At 40.7% G+C, this 23,708-nt stretch overlaps 2 protein-coding genes across 9 annotated transcripts in view; both read right to left on the bottom strand.

Moving 5' to 3' along the window:
• Nucleotides 1-4,163: 4,163 nt before the first annotated feature.
• Nucleotides 4,164-10,059, bottom strand: socs2 (suppressor of cytokine signaling 2). Of its 5 annotated transcripts, none has more exons than XM_031731587.2 (3): nt 9,731-10,059; nt 5,825-6,035; nt 4,164-5,037 (listed from the first exon to the last, which is right to left on the bottom strand). In XM_031731587.2, exons 2-3 carry the CDS (start codon nt 5,949-5,951, stop codon nt 4,559-4,561), a joined length of 606 nt encoding a protein of 201 aa, XP_031587447.1. In that variant the 5' UTR covers nt 5,952-6,035; nt 9,731-10,059; the 3' UTR covers nt 4,164-4,558. The 5 variants fall into 5 exon arrangements, with proteins under 5 accessions (XP_031587447.1, XP_039457127.1, XP_031587444.1 ...); XM_039601193.1 differs by having other exon boundaries at nt 9,805-10,059; XM_031731584.2 differs by having other exon boundaries at nt 9,735-10,058.
• Nucleotides 10,060-11,469: 1,410 nt separating this feature from the next.
• Nucleotides 11,470-23,708, bottom strand: part of LOC116313787 (filamin-C-like) — a 54,328-nt gene continuing 42,089 nt past the window's right edge. The window contains exons 33-49 of one of the 4 annotated variants that reach the window (XM_031731589.2): nt 23,268-23,367; nt 22,700-22,840; nt 22,416-22,544; nt 22,066-22,239; nt 20,221-20,382; nt 19,239-19,442; nt 19,000-19,152; nt 18,638-18,760; nt 18,245-18,502; nt 17,042-17,311; nt 16,555-16,692; nt 15,673-15,788; nt 14,913-15,045; nt 14,341-14,517; nt 14,042-14,260; nt 13,344-13,550; nt 11,470-13,254 (exon numbers count right to left, since the gene is read on the bottom strand). In XM_031731589.2, coding sequence (XP_031587449.1) covers nt 13,067-13,254; nt 13,344-13,550; nt 14,042-14,260; nt 14,341-14,517; nt 14,913-15,045; nt 15,673-15,788; nt 16,555-16,692; nt 17,042-17,311; nt 18,245-18,502; nt 18,638-18,760; nt 19,000-19,152; nt 19,239-19,442; nt 20,221-20,382; nt 22,066-22,239; nt 22,416-22,544; nt 22,700-22,840; nt 23,268-23,367 — 2,892 coding nt within the window. In that variant the 3' untranslated portion in view covers nt 11,470-13,066. The other 3 variants (XM_031731591.2, XM_039600988.1, XM_039600989.1) reach the window with 3 other exon arrangements.

Here is a 23,708-nt window from a genome sequence, read left to right as displayed (position 1 = left end):
TTATGACTGTTCTGGCTTCCATAAAGAATAGACCTTCATGAACTAACCAGAGAAACAAAATTTAACAGAGCTTTTATTAGCATCATTTGTTTCTTTGTATTATACTTTTTTAAAAGTCTCATTGTTAATGAAGATATTCAGCTTTTTCCTCTCAATAAATGATAAAAAAAACCCATTTATTACACACACACCTGTCCTGTTTCGTCCTGTGGATGTGAATCAATAACAGCATGAAATATAAGCAGCAGTGAGACGTTATTGATGAGGCACCATATAAAATTTATTGATCTCCTGGTGGGAGCTGATCAGTTCATCTTTTACATGCTTCAGAAACACAGACATGATCAATAAATACTTTATCAAATCACAGGGGCTGCGATATGTACAGGAACGCGCACACGCTTCGCCTGCTTGGCACATCCATGTTTAATTCAGCTGCTCTTTGTCACCTTCATCATGGAACTGGTCAGATATCAAGGCTGAAGCACAATCAAACACCCTGATTGGCCCTCCTTATACACACACACACACACACACACACACACACACACACACACACACGACACACCCTGTTTACCTGATCAGCTACATAACCACACAGCTCTGCCCCTTCTCCTGTAGAACAGGAAGAACAACCCCAACATGGCCGATGCTGAGCTGTGATTGGATGTTTGAAAATGATTTTAAAGAAAGGTGACAGAACGTGAGCATGCAGCGTCGATGCCCCGTCCTCGATCAGGGACAACTGGGTAAAAACGTAACCCTTTAAAACTGTAAATTTCTGACAGTCACTTGTGTAACCCCCATTTCTATGGTAACAATCAGGTTGGATTCATGACTAAATTATTTTTTTATTAAATTGCATGCTTGCTTGCATGCCTGTTGGATTAATGAGACAACCACAAGATTCCGCAGGCCCCCCAAAAAACATGCAATTTTTGAATGAAGTTTGGTTAAAGCATTAACCATCAACACTGGTGGGTGTATATGAATCCTAAACGCAAAAGCTTTTTAATAGGGCTTGATCAGGGTTGTTAAACATTGTCCAGTCAGTCATAAAGATGCAAAATGAATTTGAATTTCTGAGGTTTGGTCAAGGTCGGTGTGACTGAACATGTTTGTGAAGCGTGGTGGTTCAGCGGGTTTGTTTTCCACGAGGCGACAGCGCATGGAAGCATGATGGCTGGAGACATAATTGAGACTAAGACTGTTTAATCCAAATCACACCCGCTTGCACCACATTCCTGGGGATTTTTCTTTTACACTGGGGCTAAAACAAGAACTTTTTGTAAGCAGGAAAGACCCCGATGAATATGATGACAACAACAACAAAGATGGTGCTGAAATTACCGGACTATCACAACATTTCTAAGAGGCATAAAGCTAACTACTAACACCAGCAGGATGTATTTTGATTTTTGAATTGAGTTTGGCTGAATTGTAGTTAAAGGTTCCTTCCTGAGTAAGGGCTGGAAATTAGAGATTTGGTGTCAGTGAGACTTCCTGGTAAAATAAAATAAAGATATAAACATTTTTTTAACCAGGTCTTTGTGTCTGTGCTGAATTTAGGAGACCGTGATACTGGTCCTAAAAATGTGGGACTTTTAAATCGAGTTGGGTTGGAAGGTCTTCACACAGCCTGAAGCTGGTTCATTGCTGCAGACTGAGGTTATTTGATGAACTGAGCTTTGAAAGTGTGACTTTCCGTCTCCTTACTACGGCATTAACAGGTCCTGCACCTTTGCAGCTCTGAGCCAATCACAGAGTAAGAAAACTGAGTATTTACTACATGCAGGTACAAAGTCTGAGGGGGACGTCAGCTTGTTTTCATTCAGAACGTCAACGAGGACACCTCGACTCTCCACCTCACCAGCGTTCACTGTCACAGGCTGTCCATCGGCCAATCACAGGGCTCTGTTTACTTGTGTTTACAGGTGGGACTGACAGGCTTTGACTGGTGGAGAACAATGGAAAATTATTCTGTTTCCTGGCTTTTGTTTTCCTTCTGTTAATTATTTCCATAGAAATCCTCACAGAAACTTAAATCATGAAGAGGCCGAATAATCAAACAAAAGATCAATTAGAAAATCACTGGAACTGCTGACTGGTTTTAGAATATTTTCAGGTTCAGGCTTCTTCAAACTGTTGAATTGTTCTTGTATATATTTTTTTACTGATCAAACAATAACTTAATGGGAACAATAATTACTAACTTGATCAATAATAAATATTTAAAAATGTGAAAAAAGGTTAATCAATAATGGATTAATATTCATGTTTCAACACTTAAATTTCTGTGACCAAGTTGAAAGAGGTCACATATGGAGGTACAACATCGCCAAAACTGTGCACAAAACTATTAAAAAACATAAAATAATGGAGTTATAAGATGGGACATTTTGTTTGTCTCATTTTATATTAATACCTCCATTTATTTTATTTACATTTTCTTCAATTTTTGAATTTAAAAATATTTTAAATAAAAATAATTTATATTTTAGTTTTGTTTCTGTTCTTTTTTGCCTTTGTATTTCCCTCCATATTTTCAAAGCTTATTTACTTTACCTTTTATTTTAAAATCTTACAAATAAAAAAAACAAAAACACATTATATAATAACTATAAAGTTAATATTTGTTTATTTTGTTAAGTCATTTCAGTCCTCGTCTTTTAAAAGCATACTGTCTTCTGATTGGCCAGCTTCTCGACACCCACTGTTTACTTTAAATTCGAAATAAAGTGAAAAGCTAGTAACCCATGAAGCCAAGCCCCCACAATTTGCTGTGTTTACTTTCTTCTCACACCAGACTCCATTCAAAAAAAGCCATTTTAAGTAGGCCTGCTACAATTGATTTTGACTGTGACGCATCATATAGTAAAACCACATGAATGTGTTTTTATAACGGCAAGACACTACAGGAAGCTACGGGGGCAGTAATGTCGCTATCATCTGGCAAGACTGGACTCACTACTAATGAAGAAGCACATCGTGTAAACAGCAAAAGCGGATGACAGAAGTAAATTGAAAGGGAGATTAAAAAAAAAAAGTGCAAGTATTTTACAGAAATTAAACAGTTAAACCAGACTGTGCAAAACGGAGCTTTCCTTCCACGACAGCAGTGCACAAGCATTTAAAACGCTGCCACCCTGGAGCTGTTACATCAGCTCTGATGAGTCAGTTATTGAGAGTTAAGTCAGTGTGTCGCATTGATACCTTGTTCATGTTTGTACAGTAATGTTTATGTTAGTTTACCTGTCAGAAACTTCTCAGGATGAAGCATTTAAGTTTCGCTAGCCAATGAGTGAAAACCGATAGCAAACCAGTAAAACCTCTGAAAAGAGGCTGGTGCACCTCTCAAATCGCTGAAGTCATGACAGAAAGCATCTTCAGCATGTTTATCAGCAATTGTGAACATCATCTTAAAGACAAGAGCGAGCCTTACTCCATGTCCACTGCAGTCATGAATAATCTGTAAACTGGTTATTTTGAACCAGACAAAAAAAAAAAAAAAAAAAAAAAAACAACTTTAAATTTAAAGCTTTATTCGAGCTTATGGAAAAAAAAAAAAAAAAAAATTTCAGTTATATTTTTTTCCACTTTTGTTTAAAGTAGCACTTTAATTTATATTACTTAATATTTTATTCACTTCACTTTTATTCCGACTGTCCTAATAGTAATGTTAAAGATACATTTGATTATTTTCAAATTCACATGCTTCCTGGGTAATTATTTAAATTTGCTGTTGAATGAGACAACAGGATGACATTCACAGGTGGGCAGACCTGAGAAGGTGAGGTCCTTGAGCCTAGAACAGGTTTGCCCACAGAGACAAGAGTTACTGAACTAATTGTTGACCAATTTAAGAAAAATTGGCAGATTAGTCAACTACCAATCTTTAATTGCAGCCCTAATTTTAAGGGAATATTTTCCAAACCTGTTTTTTTAAATCTACAGGGTCATCTGTGATTCATCTGCAGACACCTGAGAGCTAAAAGAATTTTTTATTGTTTTCATGAAAGTAAATATAATACTGTTTTTATTTAACCCCCCCCCCCAAAAACAAAAAAAACATTTTGGGGCAGCCCAATAGTGCCACATTTGCCCCTCTGCATCACTCAAAGTGTTGACAAGCAAAATTAATAACAAAGCTTGTTTAAAAAAAATAATAAAAAAAAAAATAAAAAAATAATATAATAGTATTTGTGTTGTGGTATGACGTTTCATAGAACCGTGGTAACATCAGTGACTCTTGAACCACCGTAAACATTAACACCTTAAGATGCCATGAGGGGGGCTTACTTCAGATTTATCTGGTCCACTTTAAAATCAGCATACGGATTCAGGTGAAAAGTTTTGAAAAGTGATGATCTGATAGAGGTGGGGGGACAACGAGGTGTCAAGTCATCACAGAGCAGAGAGGTAGCTGTGGTCAGGAGGGGTCATGCGTTTCCATCAGACCTTTCCCCTCTGACTCTGCCGTCATTGGCCGCAGACTCACAGAGCGCATCGACAATGCAGCACACAATGAGATTGGTCAGCGGTAAGATGACATCAGTCCTTACACATTGTAGGCGTAATCCATCAGGTAGTCCTTTAGTCTGTTGGGCAGTGGCAAATCCTGAACCTGCCGTGTCCTTTGGTTGATGGCGATGCGACAGAGGTGCTGCAGGGACGGCGTGGAGGTGTACACAGGTTTGGTAAGTAGCAGCTGCACCGTGCCATTAGGCGGTACTGGAGAGACCTGAGAGTTTGATGCCGCCGCCTTGTCTCTGCTCCTGGACAGCTGGACATAGTACTCGACCAGGTGGACCACGCTGTCAAACTGCTTCAGCTTGGGCTTCACCAGGACCACCGAGTCCAGCTTGAACTTGCCGTGGTTGAACTCTATACGCAGGTTGGTTGGACCTGCTGATGTCATGGCGGAGATTGTGAACAGGTAATCCCTCTGAGAGCTGTCCCGCAGCAGGAAGGTGCCCTCGGCGGTGTCCTGCAGGATCTCTTTGGCTTCATTAGCCGTCAGACTGCCCCAGTACCAACCTGACAACAAGCAAGAAAATGAAAAGCAGACATCAGTCTAAATGTGATACGTTTTCATTCTAGACTAAGAGCAGATCTCTATGATTCACACTTAAAGGGCTTTTTTTTTTTTTTTTTTTTTTAAAATCATCTAATACTGGGCCCGCTCAGCTCATCTCTCTGAAACCAGTCGTTTTAACTTGTCTCATCAAAAGCTTTCTTCTGATTGGACAACTTTTGGAAGCCTGCTGAGGGGGCAGCACCCAGTGACTGAGCTGTCTGTGTCAGTATTTGGAGATACTTAATGGGAACTTAAGAGGTTAAAACCACAAAGTGGCACAAACTAAACAACCAATCAGGATGGCTGCAAAAGAGCGGCTCCCGTTTGTTTCACAGTAAAATGTTTTTGTGAATAGAGTCTGGTGGAGAGTAATGGCTTCACCTAGACCCACACCGATTCTTTCAGATGTGTGAAACAGCATATACACAGTGCACACCTTTCACTGTTGGCCTGTCTGTCACTGAAGGTGCACTGCAGCTGCAGTGCGAACTGCCCAAACCAGCCAAGGAGACCTTTAGAGGCGCTCAGAAAATGAAATCAATCAGCTGATTTGTGGCTGTTGGGTCCCTGATGACTCGCTGCAACGTCTCTGCAGCTGTTAACCATCATGCTTTAAAGAAAGATGTGCGGTGTTCGTGCCCCCCTAACTCTGCCAAAAAACACAAGAGGACGGAAACTCCAGCTGCTGGACTCTGGTTTCCAGCTGTTCTCCTCTGGATGAAGACTGGAGGTGGAAATCTTTCCTACCCGTGTTTCTGAGCTCCTTCATGGCAGCGGCAACGCGGCTCTCGTCAGATTCCACAGCTCCGGTGTTGTTGTCGGCTCGTCTGTCACCCTCGATGGTTTCCGTGGACTCGGAGGACTGGCAGGTCATTGGACAAGTCCAACCTTCAGGCCCACAACTGAGACATGTACAAGGTCTGCAGGGCACGACTGCTCACACCACGGTGTCAAAGTCCTGGAAGTTCAGGAGAAAGACCAGTGAAGATGAAGAATCTGACAGGAGGCTTGCACACCAGACTCCACTCAGTGATGATTTAAGACAAAGCTGATCAAAAAATACTTTAGAGCCTGAAAACATTTTTAACCAGAAACTCAACAGAAAGTTTTATTTCTCAACATTTCAGTGTTTAAGTTCTAGTGAGACAGTAAATAAAGGAGCTTTATCTTTAAGACGATATTACTCATAAAGACAGATCAGACACAGGCAGATTTATGTCTCAATAAATAATCAGCTAACTTTAAGACACGAGACTGACTCATGAGCTAAAAATAATAAATACATTCAGGACTAAAACAAACAGGTCTACCATCTCTCTCGTACCAAACTCCAGTCCAAAAAAAAAAAAAAAAAAAAAAAAAAAAAAAAAAAAAAGTGTAGATTTAAGACAAAACTGATTAAAACAGTTTAAACAGTTGGGTGTCAGATTTGTAGTTTTTTTTTTTTTCAGGAGGCTGAATGTTTTTGGACAAAACTTGGCATTTGAACTCAGCAGAGGATTGTTTTTGGGTGCAAACTGAGAGAAATTAGTAAAAAAAAAAAAATCATTTAGTCAAAAATCAGATTCTTTTCCTGGCTCTACATCATTATTTAAACATTTAAGTTCATATGAGACAGTAAGAAAGGAATTTCAACTTTAAACCTTAACCACAAACACATCAGCTAAAAAACAAACAAAACAACACACAAGACAAAACGAAGAAACCTTCAGGACAAAAATGCCAAAAGACTGACGATGTAAAACAAAAAGTGTACATAGTGTCCATCAAAGAGTATTGTTTATTTCTTCGTTACTGGAAAGTTTTCAATGGCTTTAACTGAGCAGTCTTTTTTTTCCTCTCTTACCAAACTCCAGTCAAGAAAGTCCAGCTTTATGACCACTGGTTAAAACTGTTTTGGTGTGGCAAATAGTTTTAACCAGAAGTCACCATAGTTATCATTAAAGTGTTTTAAAGACTGGGGAGAAAAAAGCAAAATAAAAACTAAGTTAAAACATTTTAAATGAGCACTCTGACGAAACCCCTTTAATGCTTTTATATTTGAGTAAACAGCGGAAATCATTCAGATGAGAAATGTGTTGAAGGGCTCCGTGTGTTACTCGCGTCCTCTGTTAGTTAACTGTGTTATCTCAAATTCCTGCACGCTTACGTAACTCACCTCTGCAAAAACAAACCTCCAAATGTTTTTCAGAGACCAGCTCCTTTATTCTCTGCAGCAGGTAAAGTGGCAGTTTTAAATTAACTCCGGTGGAAGGTGAAGTCTTATTAACTAAACTAACAGAGTAAAGAGACACCTTAACTTCCTTGTCTGTCCATCTTGAAACAAATGCTGTTTTGACTGCTTTGTGGTTAAACAAAGTATATGTGAATGTTTCAGCACATAACAGCAGACTGAAGTTAGATTAATTCATTTTTCCACCTTTAAAAGCAGTCAGGTGAGGTGTTCCCTGTTTAAAGTAGACTTTAGAAGACAAGCCACATGTTTACACTCCAGGCAGCCTTAAAGCAGCTGAATTTCTCACAGAATTTCGTGGAAGATCACCATGTTTCCCCCCGTGGAATAACCTGCTTAGTATTCAGGCCACCAGGGCAAACAAGAAACTGAATAAATACAGGCTGCTTGTTCCTGTGTACACAAATCAGTACTGCACTCTGTCTTGTTGTTTACAGCAGTGGCTTCCCTGAAGAATGAGAATTACCAGAATTTTAACTGAATTTGGAAAAACTGGGCTATTTGCAAAAAGCAAACTAAGCGTACAGTTTAAAAGCCTGCTGTGAGGTTTTATCTGACTGCAGGACAAAGGACGCAGAAATCACTGTTTTTAAAAGCGACTGTGAACTCCGTGACCTCGTAACAAATCAAATTTGTCGATTTTACAATAGAATTTGGTAAAAAACAAATAACACCACAAACAAAACAAAACAAAAAAAAAAAAAAAAAAAAAAAACACCAACAAAAAAACAAAAACACCACGATTAATTCTGCATGTAGAACTGGAAAACAAAACGACACCAGTGTAATATTTAGTGTAACTGAGGAACAGACTGTCAGGAAATAAAAAATATTTCTTTTTTGTTGTTTTTACGCCAAGGTCATGAAGAAATATTACAGTGGCTTCGAGTTTAAATTGTATTTGGCGAAACAGCAGTGAGTAGTGCAAAATGAATTTATTTAATTACAATTAAAATTGAACGCTGGTGTAACTTTGTGCACGGAATAGAAAGGAGAGCTGTGTAAAGCAGGACGCATAAGTCTGCTTTATTTAATCCAAATCTACACAGCTGTGGGCACGAAGTTAAATTAATTTGGAAGAATTTTGAGTCGATTTGACATAACATGAACAATTCTCCAAGTATGATTGTAAAAAAGTGCCCTTCCTAAAGCAAAACCTGAATAGGGAGTTCGTTTTTGTGTGCCGAATTTAAGAGTGGGCTGTAAAAATACCGGGAAAATTAGATTATTTCGTTTAAATCAGATGCGAACACCAAGGTCACCGAGAAGCTTTAAAATTATTCTAAATGTGAACGCCGTTCGACAGGCAATGGAAGGGCTCCCATTATTCTGGGTGAAATAGTCGAATTTGGGAGCAGAGGTCAGTGCAGAAGCCTCTGTGCAGTCTGGAGCGTATTATCGGCGTGTTACTTGTCCATGGGGTGCGTGTTTACCCACCTGGGTTGAGTTTTGGTGACATGTTGGTGATAAAAACAAGCACACGCACCTGACTGCTTTACGTCCTGCTAGCTGCTATCTAGCTAAAAGCCACGGCGGGCTCAACAGCACTGCCGCCGGTGTGTCCTCCGCGGGGAGCCCGACATGTCCACATGAACACTTCTAGTACAAATCCCGGGAAAAGCTCCGCTGCTGGAGCTTCTTCGTTATTTTCTTGTCTTTCCCGAGTTTCAAATGGCGGGTTACAGCGCAGACACACGGAGGTCCCTGCCGCCTCTCTGACACCCAGTCCCACCCGGGGACCAACCGCGCACCGGCAGCTACCGGAGAGGCCGCAAGGCACCGATGGGGTCCCAATCCAGCCGCCGAACGTCCGTCAGAAAGCTGGACACAACCGAGTCCAGCAGCTGCCTAAGAACCGATATCACCATAAACACAAAGGCAGCATTTCCAGGAACTTTCCAGGAACACGGTCACGTGGTGCCACCCGGGGACGATTTAAGGTGGACTGACGCATGCGGCTGTTGGTCCTCCTATCTCTGTAAGAACCCACCTGGAGTCACTCACACGCACACTCTCTCTTTCTCTTCAATTAAACTCAAACCAGGTGTTAATGCCCACACAGAAAACAAAGTGAAGATCACCCATGTTGCAGTGCTGCATCCCTTAGTCTCCACTAGTGCCCCCTACATGTCACTCTGAGTGTAACACAGTTTAATAAATGATGGAGTTACCAAACCCGACATCCTCATTTTGAAGCTTACCTCCCTTTACCTACTATATGGCGTTATTTTTATTTCCAGAAGCGAAACAGGTGCTAATGCTAACTAACTTGGTAATCAGTCTGTATCCGCAGATTGTATGAGCCACATGTGAAGTAAGGCAAGCTTTAAGCCTCAGTACAATTAAAACAGTGAGATATAAACATGCTGTAAGCATGTTTATTTCTGCTGTAATTTTGATCACTTTAACATGGGACTGACTCACTGCTGGCGCCCCTGCTGGACGTCAAAGGAACTGCAGGCTTTAGTTCTTCAGCGTCGCACATACGAAGTACCTTCACCACACAATAGTTTCCCGCTGAGTTGACTGTAGCCCCTGGCAGGTTCAGTTGAAGTTTGACATCGGTGAGGTATGACGTCTATATCTCAGACTGACAGGTACAAAACTTGTCGTAGTACAAGCAGACCGCTGCAACAAGTTCAACACAAAAGTTGGGCTGTTCGCTCAACCAGCACTCGCCACTTCCTGTGTGATCAGCCTTTAGAGCAGGAGTCTCGAACTCCGGTGTCCTGCAGATTTTAGATCTTATCCTGGGTCAACACACCTGAATCAAATGATTAGTTCATTACCAGGCCTCTGGAGAACTTCAAGACATGTTGAGGAGGTAATTTAGCCATTTAAATCAGCTGTGTTGGATCAAGGACACATCTAAAGCCTGCAGGACACCGGCCCTCGAGGCCTGGAGTTCGAGACCCCTGCTTTAGAGGTTGATTGGCTGGGCAGCCAGATTAAGAAATGGAAGAACTATACTTTTTTTTTGTAACTAAGATCTTTTTAAAGCAGAAACAGGAAGACAGAAATCCATTAAGCAGATTAAGACAAGTTCAGCCTTTCCAGGAGGAATTTCAAAGTGGGAAACTTCACAGAGACAGAGTAGATATCTGTTAGTGAGAGTGATGTGAACACGATTGCCTTCTCTTCTCTGTTGGCCAGGCTGATATTTTTAAATAGGACTCTTTCCCCCCAAGATTTGGCCACTGGATAAGAGAAGTCATGGGTCATGTTCATCTAGAAAATATCAGCTACACCATAACAGGATCTATTGGAAAATCCTGTGCTACCCGGTGGCATTCATATCCTTTGCTGAAAGCATGGCGGCTGGCATTATTAAAACATACTGTGATGTTATTATTGACCTATGTGACATAATTATCTTTAAAAAAAAATATATTACTGAGAAACCATGTTGATGATTCCTAACTATATTTATATGCTTAATAATCTGGTATTGTATTTTTTTCGTTTATATACTCTGTATTGTTTTTTTTCTCAAAACAAAATATAATAAAGACTTTGTTTAAAAACAAAAACTGTTTCTCGGGTTCTATTTGCTGTTTTTGCTGGTTTCTGCTTCCACCTGCTGGTCCTTTGCAGCACTGCAGTCACACAGACGTCTTCAGATCACATTCAGCAGCTTTTCTGCTTTAGTCTGCATTCAGGAGAAACTGTGAACATGATTTTCACACTGCTCATCCTCCAGCCATTTACATAACAATATCTAATATGACTAGAAATTGGCTCCAGACAACCTCAAATACATTGCCCCTGTTTATTTAATCAGAGTACTGGACCCTTCCTTACCATTTTTGTCTTTTATTTTTCTGAAAATTGGAACAAATTTGACTTTTCATCTGCTTCCATTTGAAGTAGCTGTAACCTGAGTCTCTGATAATGGGCCTGTATTTGTCTTTCTGTCTGAAACAAGCTGTTTCACTCCTCCCCCAGGAGGACAACTTTTGTACCGGTTGGCTACCCCTCACAATCAGAAGGTTTGAACAGCAGGTGGGCGGACTTCTGTCATAATAGAATACACCCTCTGCATGACATTATATAGCAAGAGTTTATGAAAATGAGATCTGAGAGCAGTCTATTGTACCAACACAGGAAAGAGGAAAAGCACAGCAGATCGCCCTCCATCATGAAAATGAGATGAGGAATGGAGATTTCACAGATAAACTTTTATTATGCCTGCACAGTGTTGCAATACAGAAGGTTAACATATCAAACACTTAAACTTTGCTTCACTCATACATATAAAATCACTATAAAATGTCACTCTAATATCTGCTGCTGTTTTTCCAACATTCACAAAGGAAACTCCACTGCACTTCCTTCCTGTGGTAAAAAAAAAAAATCCATTATCACCTGCTTCTCTCAACGGTAAGACCATTTTCTGTCAAAGAAAATCAAAGGAGAGAAAAATGCTGCAGAATAAATAAAAACAGAAAAGTTTGTTAATCTCACAGCACAGCTCATCTTGATCATTCCACATCCCACAGCTGGGCCCACGCCACATGAGCAATTGGGACAAACCCTGACATACAGAGACCTGCCGAGTGCATCTGATTCAACCTGGAGGGAAGATAGTCTCTCGCTCACCTGAAACTGAATCCTGAGGAAAGGGAGACCTGCTGAGGCTAACTAAACACCATCTTTCACTCAGAGATTTATTCCAACTATGTGACACTAATATCTTTGAAAGACATTTAACTCATCCATGAGAAAACATGAATGCTTTTAGGGATCTGTAGTTATCAAGCTAACTTCGGGTTTAACTCTGTCTTTTCAGGGTTATGAAGGTGGTATGTCACCATGGTAACTGATGCTACAGATCAAAGCTGCTCCAGGTTATGTTGCAGATAAGAGATCACCATCTACTGACCAATCAGATTTTTGGATGATAGTCACCACGGCTGGAGTGCAGACAGTCCGAGGGTCAGAAGTGTTAGTGTTTATTGGATGAGCATCAGTAAGAAATAAGGATTCTTAGAGAAAGTTTATCGTTTCCGGTTTTTACAGATGGAGATAAGAAACAAGGGACTCTGAAGCACTTTTTTTCCTCACTGAAGATAAAACTGTTTCTTCTGTTTAAGCTAAGTTGTCTGAATTGTTTGGTTTGTGGGAGCAAAAGAGCAACTTGCGGCTTGAATTTTTCACTAAATATGAGATTGTGTTTGTGAATTAATGCACATACTGTACACAATATGAGGTGTGATGAAAAATTTCAGGGAACTGGACACACACAAAAAAGATGGAAATGTATGCAGTCTCCCCTTCATGGTGACCTTCTCAGACACCTCTGGACCTCTTTGAGTGCTGCATATCTTCAGAAATACTAACAGAAAACCTGTCATCAAGAAAATAAACTAGTCCAGATATTGCAGATCACATTTAAATCCAGTCTTAATGTTTGCATCATGCACGTTTGTTTTTAGCTGCTATGAACCAGATGTTTACACCTGCATAGTTATCCACATGTTGGCAGGAAACAAATCTTCTCAAATAAAGGACGCATGAAAACAGGTCAAATTCTGAGGCGTGTGGGCTGTTGTCAGTTTGAACTCTTTAAATTCTCTTTTCTTGAAGTTAAATGGGACGATGTTTAAAAGAGCAACTGACAAAAGAAAAGCCTCGACGAACAACCTGTGGTTACTGAAGCTGTGCTCTGATGTTCGTATTTAGCAGAAAACAGTAAGTGAAAAATCTTCAGTGCATCGCAGATGTTGAAGAGGCTGGAGACAGTGAAGAGTTCAGTTTTAAGGGACGGTGACATGGAACGGACTGCCAGGGACGTTCTCATCTCCCCACTTCACAATGAGGATGTAGCTGCCCTGCTCTTTAACAGTATACGTGACATTGTACATCCTGTTGCCCATGTGTTTGACGTACACTTCCTCGCAGGGTGTCTTCGGCCCGTGGACACCGACCATCAACATGTTTGTGCCTGCGAGGAAAAAAACAGAAATATAGTGAGTGGTGAAGAAAAATCTCAGATTTGACTTTCACAAAAGACAGGAGGGACGAAATGGTCACCTGCTTTACTGCAGTCGACTGTGAAGGTGTTCTTCTGACCAATGAAGGCCTTTGAAAGGCCAGCGCCTCTGGAGATGACTTTACTGGCATCTGAGGAAAATTTAGGCAAAGAGGCAAAGGGGCTGCCCATTGCTACTGACTTGCTGACGGTCTCCACGAGAACAGACGACGTCTCATGCAAACTGTGGCCACCTGACAGACGAGGTCCTGGAAGAAGAACAGTTAGAGTCAGCTTTCTCCAACAGTATGTAAGTAAGTAAGTAAGTAAAATTTATTTATATAGCGCTTTTCACAGATAAAAATCACAAAGTGCTTTACAACACAGGAAATGGGAAAATAAAAACATGTGGACATCCCTTCAGGTTTACAGGTCATGGAAAAGGATTCATTTAGTCAGTATCACCAGCTATGTAGAGCTTGGTGTCCTACAAGTGCATAAAAAACAGTTGGTTCCAAACAGGAAGCTTTATTTAGAACTGCATGTGCTCTTCATCTCTGGAGGGATCAGAGGAAAGTGATGAATCATGCTTTATTTCCAGGAATCACTATGCCTGAAGGCAGCATACAGACTGTGTATACAACAAGACCGAATCACTTTCATCCTCATTTCCAAGGAAACCCCAGGAAACTCTATACCTGTGAGTATCAGGACAACTCACGGACTGACCTCAGTAAAAGGTCAGTGGTCATTGACCCACCTGATACTTTGGCCTTGAAGGGGCTGCCTACAATGTGCTGGGGTCCTCCATACTTGATGGAGATCAGGTAGCTTCCAGGAGCCATAGGTGTGTAGGAGACCTTATACCCCTCAGGAGACTCCTGACAGTCCATCTTAACCTTTGATGGGCCGTCAATTGTCACGGACAGTGCTCCTGAGCCGGCGTTACAAGTATTGACAATAAACTCTGATGCCACGCCTAAACGAAGTGAGAACGCTCATTAAAACCCACCTTCATCAAATGACTTCAAAGTTAAAGACTTTGTTTTTCGTGTATACCTGTGGTTCCTCCCTCGAGACCTGGTCCAAACGCAGACACCATTCCTGGATCTCCGACCTGACCCGGTTCTCCTACTCGGATCTTGAAGGGACTGCCGGGCACATGGCTGCCGTTAAAACGAACATCTATAGAATGAACTCCATTCTCCTTTGGGATGAACCTGATAGCATGCTGATCTGTAGAAACAGGAAATCATTGATTTATAATCAGTTCTATAAGCACTATAAATTCAGACTTTGAGGAGGAGGTTTCTTATACCAATGACTCCATAATCCTGTATTTAATATGAAGATTAAATACAAGAAAGATTTAAACTGCCAAACACTCTGTGAAAAATTACAAATTAAAATTAAATTAAATAGTTAAGTGGTAAATAACAGTATTTACAGCAAATAAGTGATGTGACCCTGAAAAAATAAAAGGTTGTGGACCCAGACTTGAACCTTGTGGAACTCCACATGTAATTTTGACTTTTGCCTGGGTTAGGAAATAGTGGTGGATCCATGTTTGGTTTTTATTGTACTCAAAAGTCCTAAAGATCACTTCACTAACAGCTATAATGGGGTCTTACCACTGTCCAGCTCAGTGATGTAACACTCTTCGGTGGCTCCTGATGGCGTGTGGATCTTGGCATCAATCAGCCCTCTTGCTCCATTGAGCTGCACTGCAAAGGAGGCCTCCTGACCCACCTTCAGACCCATCTCCTGGTAAAGAAAAGGGATTCAGTGCTTTGGATCATGGAGGTTTAAAGTGTTCAGCAGACAGTTCTCAGTTATTTTAAACAAACTGAATATGCTTCCTCAGTACTGCAGATACTCCTTTAAGTGTTTTCAATATTTACAAGATTTCTTTGGTGGTCTGATTAATAAACTTTGTAGTGCCCATTTTTATATTTATGCCTATGTTTTAAAGATTTGGGTTTAACTGTTTAATCAAAACTATTTATATATATTTTTTTTAATTTTTTAAATAGAAATTTGTCAGTTTAGTTTTATTTCTCTCTTTTTTGTGAGATCCTCCATAGCCCTTTTTCCTGTTAATGTTACCAGCATAATTTGTTTTTATTTCACAATTTAACATATTGTGATTTTGTGTTTTTTTCCTACTTGTATAGACGTTTGTTATATCTCAAGAGTAAATGTGTTGCATACAAAGAAAGAGGACAGCGATTAAATATACAGAGATAAATATACACAGCTATGAACACAGAAATACAATCCTCAACACAGCACAGTTATTGAGACTAAAAATAAATCTATTCACAGAAAATATAATTGTCAGAGGGATTGCATTTCTGTGAGCTCAGGTGGTAGATTTAGATCTTTCCTCACCTGCAGGCTGGTGATGGTGAGGCGGCGAGCGTCGTCTGACAGTGAGGCGATGGGGACGGTAAAGGGGGAGTCTGGGATATGTTCATCATTGAATTTAATGGAGACCTCATAATCACCTGAACAAAAGAAATATATTATTGTTGAACAGAAATCCTCATCAGGGATCCATTCTAGGACCATCATCATCATCACTTTCTCCTTTAACACTTTAACGATCACAACAATTTGCAGATCCAATGATAAAAAAATATTTTTATAACAAGGAACTTTAAAAAAATTTATACCGTCATATTTTTAAGTTCTAACTTTATTTCTGTGAATCTGCAAGTTTGTTTTTCAAAAGTTGCCCATTTACCATGAGTTCTAACTTTAATCTCTGTTTTTTTTTTAAATATCATCTCAGAGGCAGAGCATGCTTACACTTTTACAGTTACAATAATTATACTGTGACATGGATGGATTTGAACTAAAATGGTCCTGGCAGAATTTCTGGAATAATAAAATTCAAGTGGTGATTCCAGGCTTGTGCCTTCTGTCGCTATGCAGGTAGCAACCTAGTGGAATATAAGTTTAGTCTTTGTAAGCAGATCAAACCCTTTACCATGAGATACAGAATCCGAATGATGTTTATTGTCAAGTTTTTACACAAATAAGGAATTTGTCTTGCTGTTATGGTGAAAAGAGTGATACAATTAATCTGAGTATTAAAAGCAAAACAAATAAATAAACAGCGCAATAATCTGTCAAAGAGTATTAAAACTGTCAGAGAGTATTAAAAGTATTAAAATTAAAATTATAACATCACACAGAAATATGTTAGGCTTCTTTTCATTGGCTGGAATAAATCTCAGAGGCTTAAGCCAAATATCTCTTGAGACTTACCAGGTTCCTGCACTACGTAGGTGACTCCACAGGATCCGTCTTTCCTGTCTTCAAATGTTATCTCAGCCTTGCTGGGTCCTTCTACAGCAATTGAGAGACCTCCAGCACCAGCCTCTCTGGTCCAGATACTGAACTCCGCTGCAAAACAACACAAACTGTGAGAGCTGCAGTTCCTATGGTAGCCACTAGAGGGCCTTTTTTTTTTTTTTTTTTAAAGAAAATTTAGAAAATTGAACAGAAGTAGCAGACATATTGTCAGTGAAACAAAATTAGGCGCATTGGTGTTTCAAGAGTTCATTTGACACATCACAGATGGATGTTTTAGTGTTTCCTGTGACCAAACCTTGCTGACATGTAGGAGCATGTCATCATGCTTCTTCATCCAAAGATTCAAATGAAATCAAAGTTCTTACAGAAGAAGCAAAAAGAAACTGGTTCATAAGGACAGAAGAAGAGATAAGGAACAAATGTAAATTCTACAGCCCACCTGGGATTCCTGCCACTCCGCGGTCCAGTCCAGTGCCTCCTGCTCTGACCTTGTGGGCCCCTCCCTCTCCCAGGGGCCCCACAGTGAACTGGAAGGGGCTCCCAGGGACGTGCTGGCCCCGGTATTTGACGTTGACAGTGTGAGGTCCCATCTCCTGAGGGATGAAGCGGACGCTGTAGGTGCTGTCCTCTCCTTTAATGATCTCTGCGTCCTCTGTCTTTCCTCCAGGACTCGTCACTTGAGCCGTCATCTCCTGGTTAGCTGCCTCACCTGACAGGATTAGGAGGATGTTACTGAGGATCAGATGATTCACCCAGCAGATGTTTCATAGTTAGTTTTTACATAGCATGCACCAAAAAAATCTCATGTCATGCATTGGTTAACATGTCACTGATTTAGATTTTGTAGGTTTTTGGTCTATGGCATGTTTATTTTGTAATTTCAGTAGCTAAAATTAGGTTTGGTGCTCCTCAGGAATCAATCCCAGGCCCTCTTTTCTTTTTTCAATTGTTTGTTCAATTTGAACAAATCATCTCATTCAATAGTAACATTTAAGTGAAAATACATTTTATGAAGAATTTGATAATAAATAGTGATGATAAATACTTGAACTGCAATATTTTAATAATTTTACAAGTTTAAAATGTTTCCTTGAGAGTGTGTATTTCTACTAATATTCTTAATGGATGTTTGCCTTTGTCTTTCTGCTTTAAGATAGTCTTAAAGATGAACAGAAATCAGTTCTTCCACGTCTCAGTCAACAAAAGAACCATTAACTTATAAGAAAACCTGCTTTTCCTCAAAAGTCCACGAGAAGCTCCAACAGTACAAACATGGCCCAGAAGTCCCTGAACTGGACTTCTGGACTGTATTTGTACTGTTGGAGCCTTTTTAAATTATTTTATCTGACCAATGATATGACTGCTGAACCTGTAAGCAGCTCCCTCCTTTTACTGCAACCATGAACCCAACACATTTCTTTATTGGTATATCTGAGATTAGGCACAGTGCCCACATCAGGCCAGACTCTGAATTACAATACTACCTTAATCCAGACATTTTGACAGCAGAGTGCAGACAAAGGGAAGTGAGAGAGCTGGAAGAATCAGAGCAGGTTAGAGGGTTAGCATGGGAGGCCATTACAGCACAACACTCTGTTAAATCAGCCACTCTCACTTACTGGAAACACACACACACACACACCGTTCTGCAGCGGCTGTCGGCTGCCAGTCGGCATCCCGCCGAAGCCGCTAAGAGTCTCTCGCCCTAGAAAATCTCCGAATACGTCTCTAAAGGGATCTCCTCCGACCTGCGTGCTCTCCTCCACCCGCACCTCCCTCTTGGTCTCTCCGGCTCGGGTTTTGCTGATCTCTGTCCGCTCGGTCCGGGTGTAGGTGTGGCTGCTGCGGGTGAATGTCCGGGTCAAACGCTCCTGAGCTGAAACCATCTGAAACCAGTTTCCTGCGACCCAGAGGAGAAGCAGGAAGGAGAAGGAGGAGGAAATAGTGGACAAAGACGAGGAGGTGAAGAGAAGGAAGCAGGGAGGACAGGAGCCGACAGGAGGAGGATGAGGAGGAGGCAGATATCACAGCTCACCTGGTATTTTGAGGTTGAGGTCACACGTGCTGCCCACGGTGGCAATGGAGGGTGCCTGACGTTTCCGGGTGATGCTCTCTTTCATCCGACCTTCACCAAACACCTTCACCGTGAACGGACTTCCTGTTCACACAAACATCACAACACACAACAACAAACTCTGAGATCCTCATGCTTTCTCCAGAGCATCAGATCAACAACTAGATCATCGGATCTGAACTGATGATCTATTTAATTCTTTATGGTAGTTTCAACCAAGAACTACTTCAGGCATCTGCATTTATGTTTTATACCATCTGCAGTGGTATGTTCTCTTTCTGCAAACTAACTTGCCTCAAATCAAACTTAATAATTTTTCGTACCTGGCACATGCTGGTCGGCGAACTTGATGTTGATGATGTAGTTTCCTGGTTCTGTGGGACAGTAGGTGACTTTACACGTCCCGTCCTCCACGTCCTCACAGTTGATGTCCACCTTACTGGGACCCTCGATGGACAGACCCAGACCTCCATAACCTGCCACAAACACAGACATCGAGGGTTAGAATCTGAACTCCTGAGCTTCAGCGCTCTGATTGTGTGGATGAAGGTTGAATCCTCGCCTGCATTCCTCGTGTCCACAATGAACTCGGCCACCTCGAACGTGTGTCCCTCCACCAGCCCCTGACCGTAAACCTTCACCTTGCTGGCATCTCCGATCTCCGACTGACCCACCATGATCTTAAACGGACTATTGGTCACATGCTTCCCGTTCTTCTTCACGCTGACCACGTGTTCACCAACTTCCTTTGGTGTGAAGGATATTCCTGCAGGAAAGAGAGATGTCATCAGAAACGTGGAGTCTCTTGTACAGCTGTCCGAATTTTTTTTACTGCAGAAAATCATACACCCGTGTAGGAACTGGAATCGAGATCTGAGTAGTTCAGTTCCTTTGAATCGTCTGCCTACCTATCTATCCCACTTATCGGTTTTTGCACTCACGCTACAATCTGCTGATTTCAGTTTTTGTGTCAGAGGAGGAAAATAGTTGGGCAGTCTCCAGCATGGATGAGGACATTACTTTTATTTTTATTTCACAAAAGGACAAGAACGCGATGGTAAAGTGCAAACTGCATCCAGGATAGACACAACTGCATTATATGCTGATAACACAAATTTACCTCTTTGCTAACATCTGCACAGACAGCATGCCAACACTAAGCTAGTATACAACCCAGAAACATGTAAAAACTGAGTGTTTGCTGACTGTGGCGATATTCTGATCCCTACACCTGTGTCACCTCCAAAAACATGAACCAAAGTCTCAGATCTCGCCTACTTCAGACTTTCAGGACCTGAAGGTTTTGCCTTTCAAGTCCTAATAAAGACATTATTATTATTTAGGGACAATAAGGTAATTTTTATCACCGATCAATCAGTGATGGAGAGCTACCTTTGTTGACTGGGTAATAATTTTAAGAACGTAGTATTTAGAAAACCAAATATTTGATGAAATCTGGATAATAATAAAGATTCTATGTTGTTTGGTTTTGGTCCACTTTTTGCCAAAGGATGACTGAGAAGCAGTGAAGAATAGAAACGGACCGATATGTCTGTTGGGCAGCCTCTTCAGCAGGCAGGGCTCCTCGTTTCCTGATGGAGCTCTGATCGTCGCGGTCAGGCTGCTCAGGTCTGTCTCCATAATCTTTAAGGAAACATCTGTTGCCGTGCCAACGTTAAGCTGGGATGTTCTCATAGAGTCGTCACCTAGAGATCAAATGTGAGAAGACAAAGTAATAGTGAAAACCAGCTTAAGCTAAACCTTTCTCACAGTGCAGCTTTTCATGCAGGTTAGAGCACCCACAGACATAAACAAACTAAAACAACAAACTAAACTGGCATTAATTTAAAAAAAGAAATAAAGCTAATGATTGGGCATGTGATGGACGTACTGTGGGTAACAGGTGTTGCTTACTAAGCAGCAGGCTTAGTAAGCATTGCCATCACCAGTGTGTGAATGTGTGTGTGAATGGGTGGATGACTGGTTGTGTAAAGCGCTTTGGGATCCTTAGAGACTAGAAAAGCGCTATACAAATACAGACCATTTACCGTTTACTACCGTGACTAATTTGAAAAAACTACACTGAAAAGTGGAGCATAATGAAAAGGAGCTCGGGAAATTTAAAAGGTGAGGGGGTGTCTCAGCAGGGGAATGTGCTCTCCAAATGCAGACTAAATCAACATTCACAGCTCGATGCCAGCCCACATGAGGCCAGGGTTTGGACCAACTAAGCAGAAAATCTTTACTCTTTTGATTATGATGGTGATGATAAGCTTTTATGTCTGACATATAGAACAAAAACCATATACATACATACACATATACACTGATACCTGCATACACACAATAAGTACGCAAAAAAAATACAATAAATAAAGAAAATATCAGTGACATGAAATAAACCCCTTAATCATCAAGTCCAAAATGGAGCAGGAAGAAGTATGTACATGCTGATTAATCCCTACCACATGCTCAGCACTCTACTGATTCATGATATTCATCATTACCCCCACTTTGCCTCAGCACTTGTATACACGTAACACACAAAAAAGAAAAAAGACAGGAAAAATCTATGTGTAAATATAAATAAAATGATAGATATGATTCATATATAGATACTTTTCTATACCTTGATAGCCAAGACTTGGAGGAACAATTAAATAAAAACCTAGACAGGTTAACAATTAGCCAGTGAAGGTCAAGAGGTTAAACAATGTAATTAGGAAATATTTTAATGACAAGGAAGGATGATTACAAGAAGTTAGAGAACCAAAAGAAGAACACATGCCACGTCATGGTGTGACAAAACAAAGAGAAACTTTCCAGAATATTTTAAAGGTGTTAAAGTTAAAGTGAAACCTTATACAGGAGTAAATGACTGATGAATACTGAAAATAAAAATGTTGGATAATTAATTTTCTGAATTTAGCTGAAGAAAAATCTGATCATTTATATCTGCTTTGATTGGAAAGGATTTTGTATATTTGGTGTTCTGCAGGAAGATAGAGCAGAGTGTTATCTGCGTACAGAGTTAGAAATCAACTAAAGGCAATCCACATGTGACCAAGTACACAGTTAATATCTATCTTTTTCTGCACATGCTTCATAATTAACGTGTTTTGAAGGTACTGAAAGGCATTTATTGTGGGGATATTCAAGCTATGCATGTTAGTTTTCCTGAAATAAGATTTTCTACATTTTTGAAGGTAGTTCTGAAAAATTACACATTCAAATTCAAATTAGATCTTTTGTTAAAATCATCTGAAAAATGTACATCCTCATCAGTGCTGCATCTGCTTTTTGATGAACAATCATGTAAAAAGTGTTGTTTAAAACTGAGCTGTGTGGATAAAAGCCCGACTTTCCTGAGGAGAGAGAGAATTTTTTACCGGTAATCTTGGCGGTAAAGGGGCTGCCAGGGATGTGTTTGTCATCAAACTTGACGATGATGTTGTAGTCTCCAGGTGCCGTGGGCAGGTAGGACACTGTGCACGTCCCGTCCTTGTTGTCTTTACAGCTGATCTCAGCTTTGGATGGACCTTCAACTGCCAGAGACAAACCTCCTGTAGAGAGAGTGGGAACGCTTACTGCCTTTCTTATCTTCAGCTTCACATGTCGTCTTCTTCTTTTGATTAAATACACATTTCATATTTCAGGTAAAAGATACAGCCATAAACACAGTCTATGTGCCCGAGAAGAACTGGGCTCTTATATCTACGAGTGTACATATGAGGGATACCTTCTCCAGCATCTTTTGTAACTATAGTGAAAGTGGCTGGTCGGTTCATGGTGCCGTGGCTCAGGCCGGGACCGTATGCTGTCACATGACCACTGTTAATAGCATCAACATAGAACTGGAGTGGACTTCCTGTCACAGAGAGAGCACACAAAGAACCTGTGTGTTAATGTGATGTTTAATGATTTTCACATTAAAGGTTGAAAGTATGTTTGCTGATAACACTGCTGAAGACGAAAGAATGTGAGCCTCAGAAACAGAACACATATTCACTGAGGAGGGATCACCTGGGATGTGGTTGCCATCGTATTTGATATCCATCTCATGGAGGCCTCGTTCAGTTGGCGAGTACTTCACAGTAACTGTCCCGTCCTTGTTGTCGGTGATGTTAGGTTGGGCTGTTCGGCCGGAAGGCATGCGGACTTCACCTGGAGGATAAAACATGCACAAGTTCAGTTATTCTGACTAATTTCATGTTTAGACCGAAACCATTCTAACCATAATAACCAAAAGGTTAAAATTCATTTGATTTTTTTAATTAGATTAAAAAACTATGTAAGCTATCAACCTCTAGTAATGCTTCAAGTGCATCCTTTGATGCAAAGTCACCTGGTTAGAAATGATATGTCAAAGCTAAGAAACAGCATTTACTGGGGTGCCAACTGAGCATGAGCTGGCGACCATGTGCGGCACGGCCACACAGAAGACAGCAGATTCGAGTCTGATCTGCTTTCCTGTCTGCCTACACTGTCTCTGTCCAATAACGGCTAAAATGCCCAAAAAACTAAACTAAACTAAATTAACACGAACGCAGCTGCTGCATAAACACTGTCATTAGAAATAGAGACGTCCTACCTGTGATCTCTCCTTTCTGCACCGTAAAGGGAATGACCAGACTGAAGGGACGCAGCATCGGCTCCAGCCCGTCCACAGGGCTGATGGGATCATCGGTGGCCTGAACCAGAGCAAGAGGGGAGGGGCGTTAGTGGCACCATACTAGGAACTCTGGGATTTCATCCAGAGAGAGGGGAGAGGCAGAGGAAGCACAGCAGGGCTGCAGAGAGGCTGACAGAGACATCTGACTGGTCCAGTTTAGGTAACACTGGTTTAAGAGTGGTGAAAGGAAGGGAGGTTCTAACGATCAGATCTGAACTGGAACAAATGACTGCTGCACAGTCTCTGAGAAAATATAAGAAATATTAAGCTATATAAGCATTTTGATATAAAGAAGCAAAATGAAATAGAGACAACAGCTCTGAAAACTAACGAAACCATAAAGCAGCTCAAAAAATGATA

Source organism: Oreochromis aureus, linkage group 17, assembly GCF_013358895.1.
Source record: "Oreochromis aureus strain Israel breed Guangdong linkage group 17, ZZ_aureus, whole genome shotgun sequence".
Lineage (NCBI taxonomy): Eukaryota > Metazoa > Chordata > Actinopteri > Cichliformes > Cichlidae > Oreochromis > Oreochromis aureus.
The sequence above is the reverse complement of the archived record's forward strand: the minus strand, read 5'-3'. Positions and strand labels throughout refer to the sequence as shown.

Coding starts and splice junctions, on each gene's coding strand:
- socs2 (XM_031731587.2), bottom strand. CDS start 5,951: ATGACCTGCCAGTCCTCCGAGTCCACGGAAACCATCGAGGGTGACAGA. Junction 5,038..5,824: donor GAAGGAGCTCAGAAACACGG/GTAGGAAAGATT, acceptor GCTTGTTGTCAG/GTTGGTACTGGGGCAGTCTG.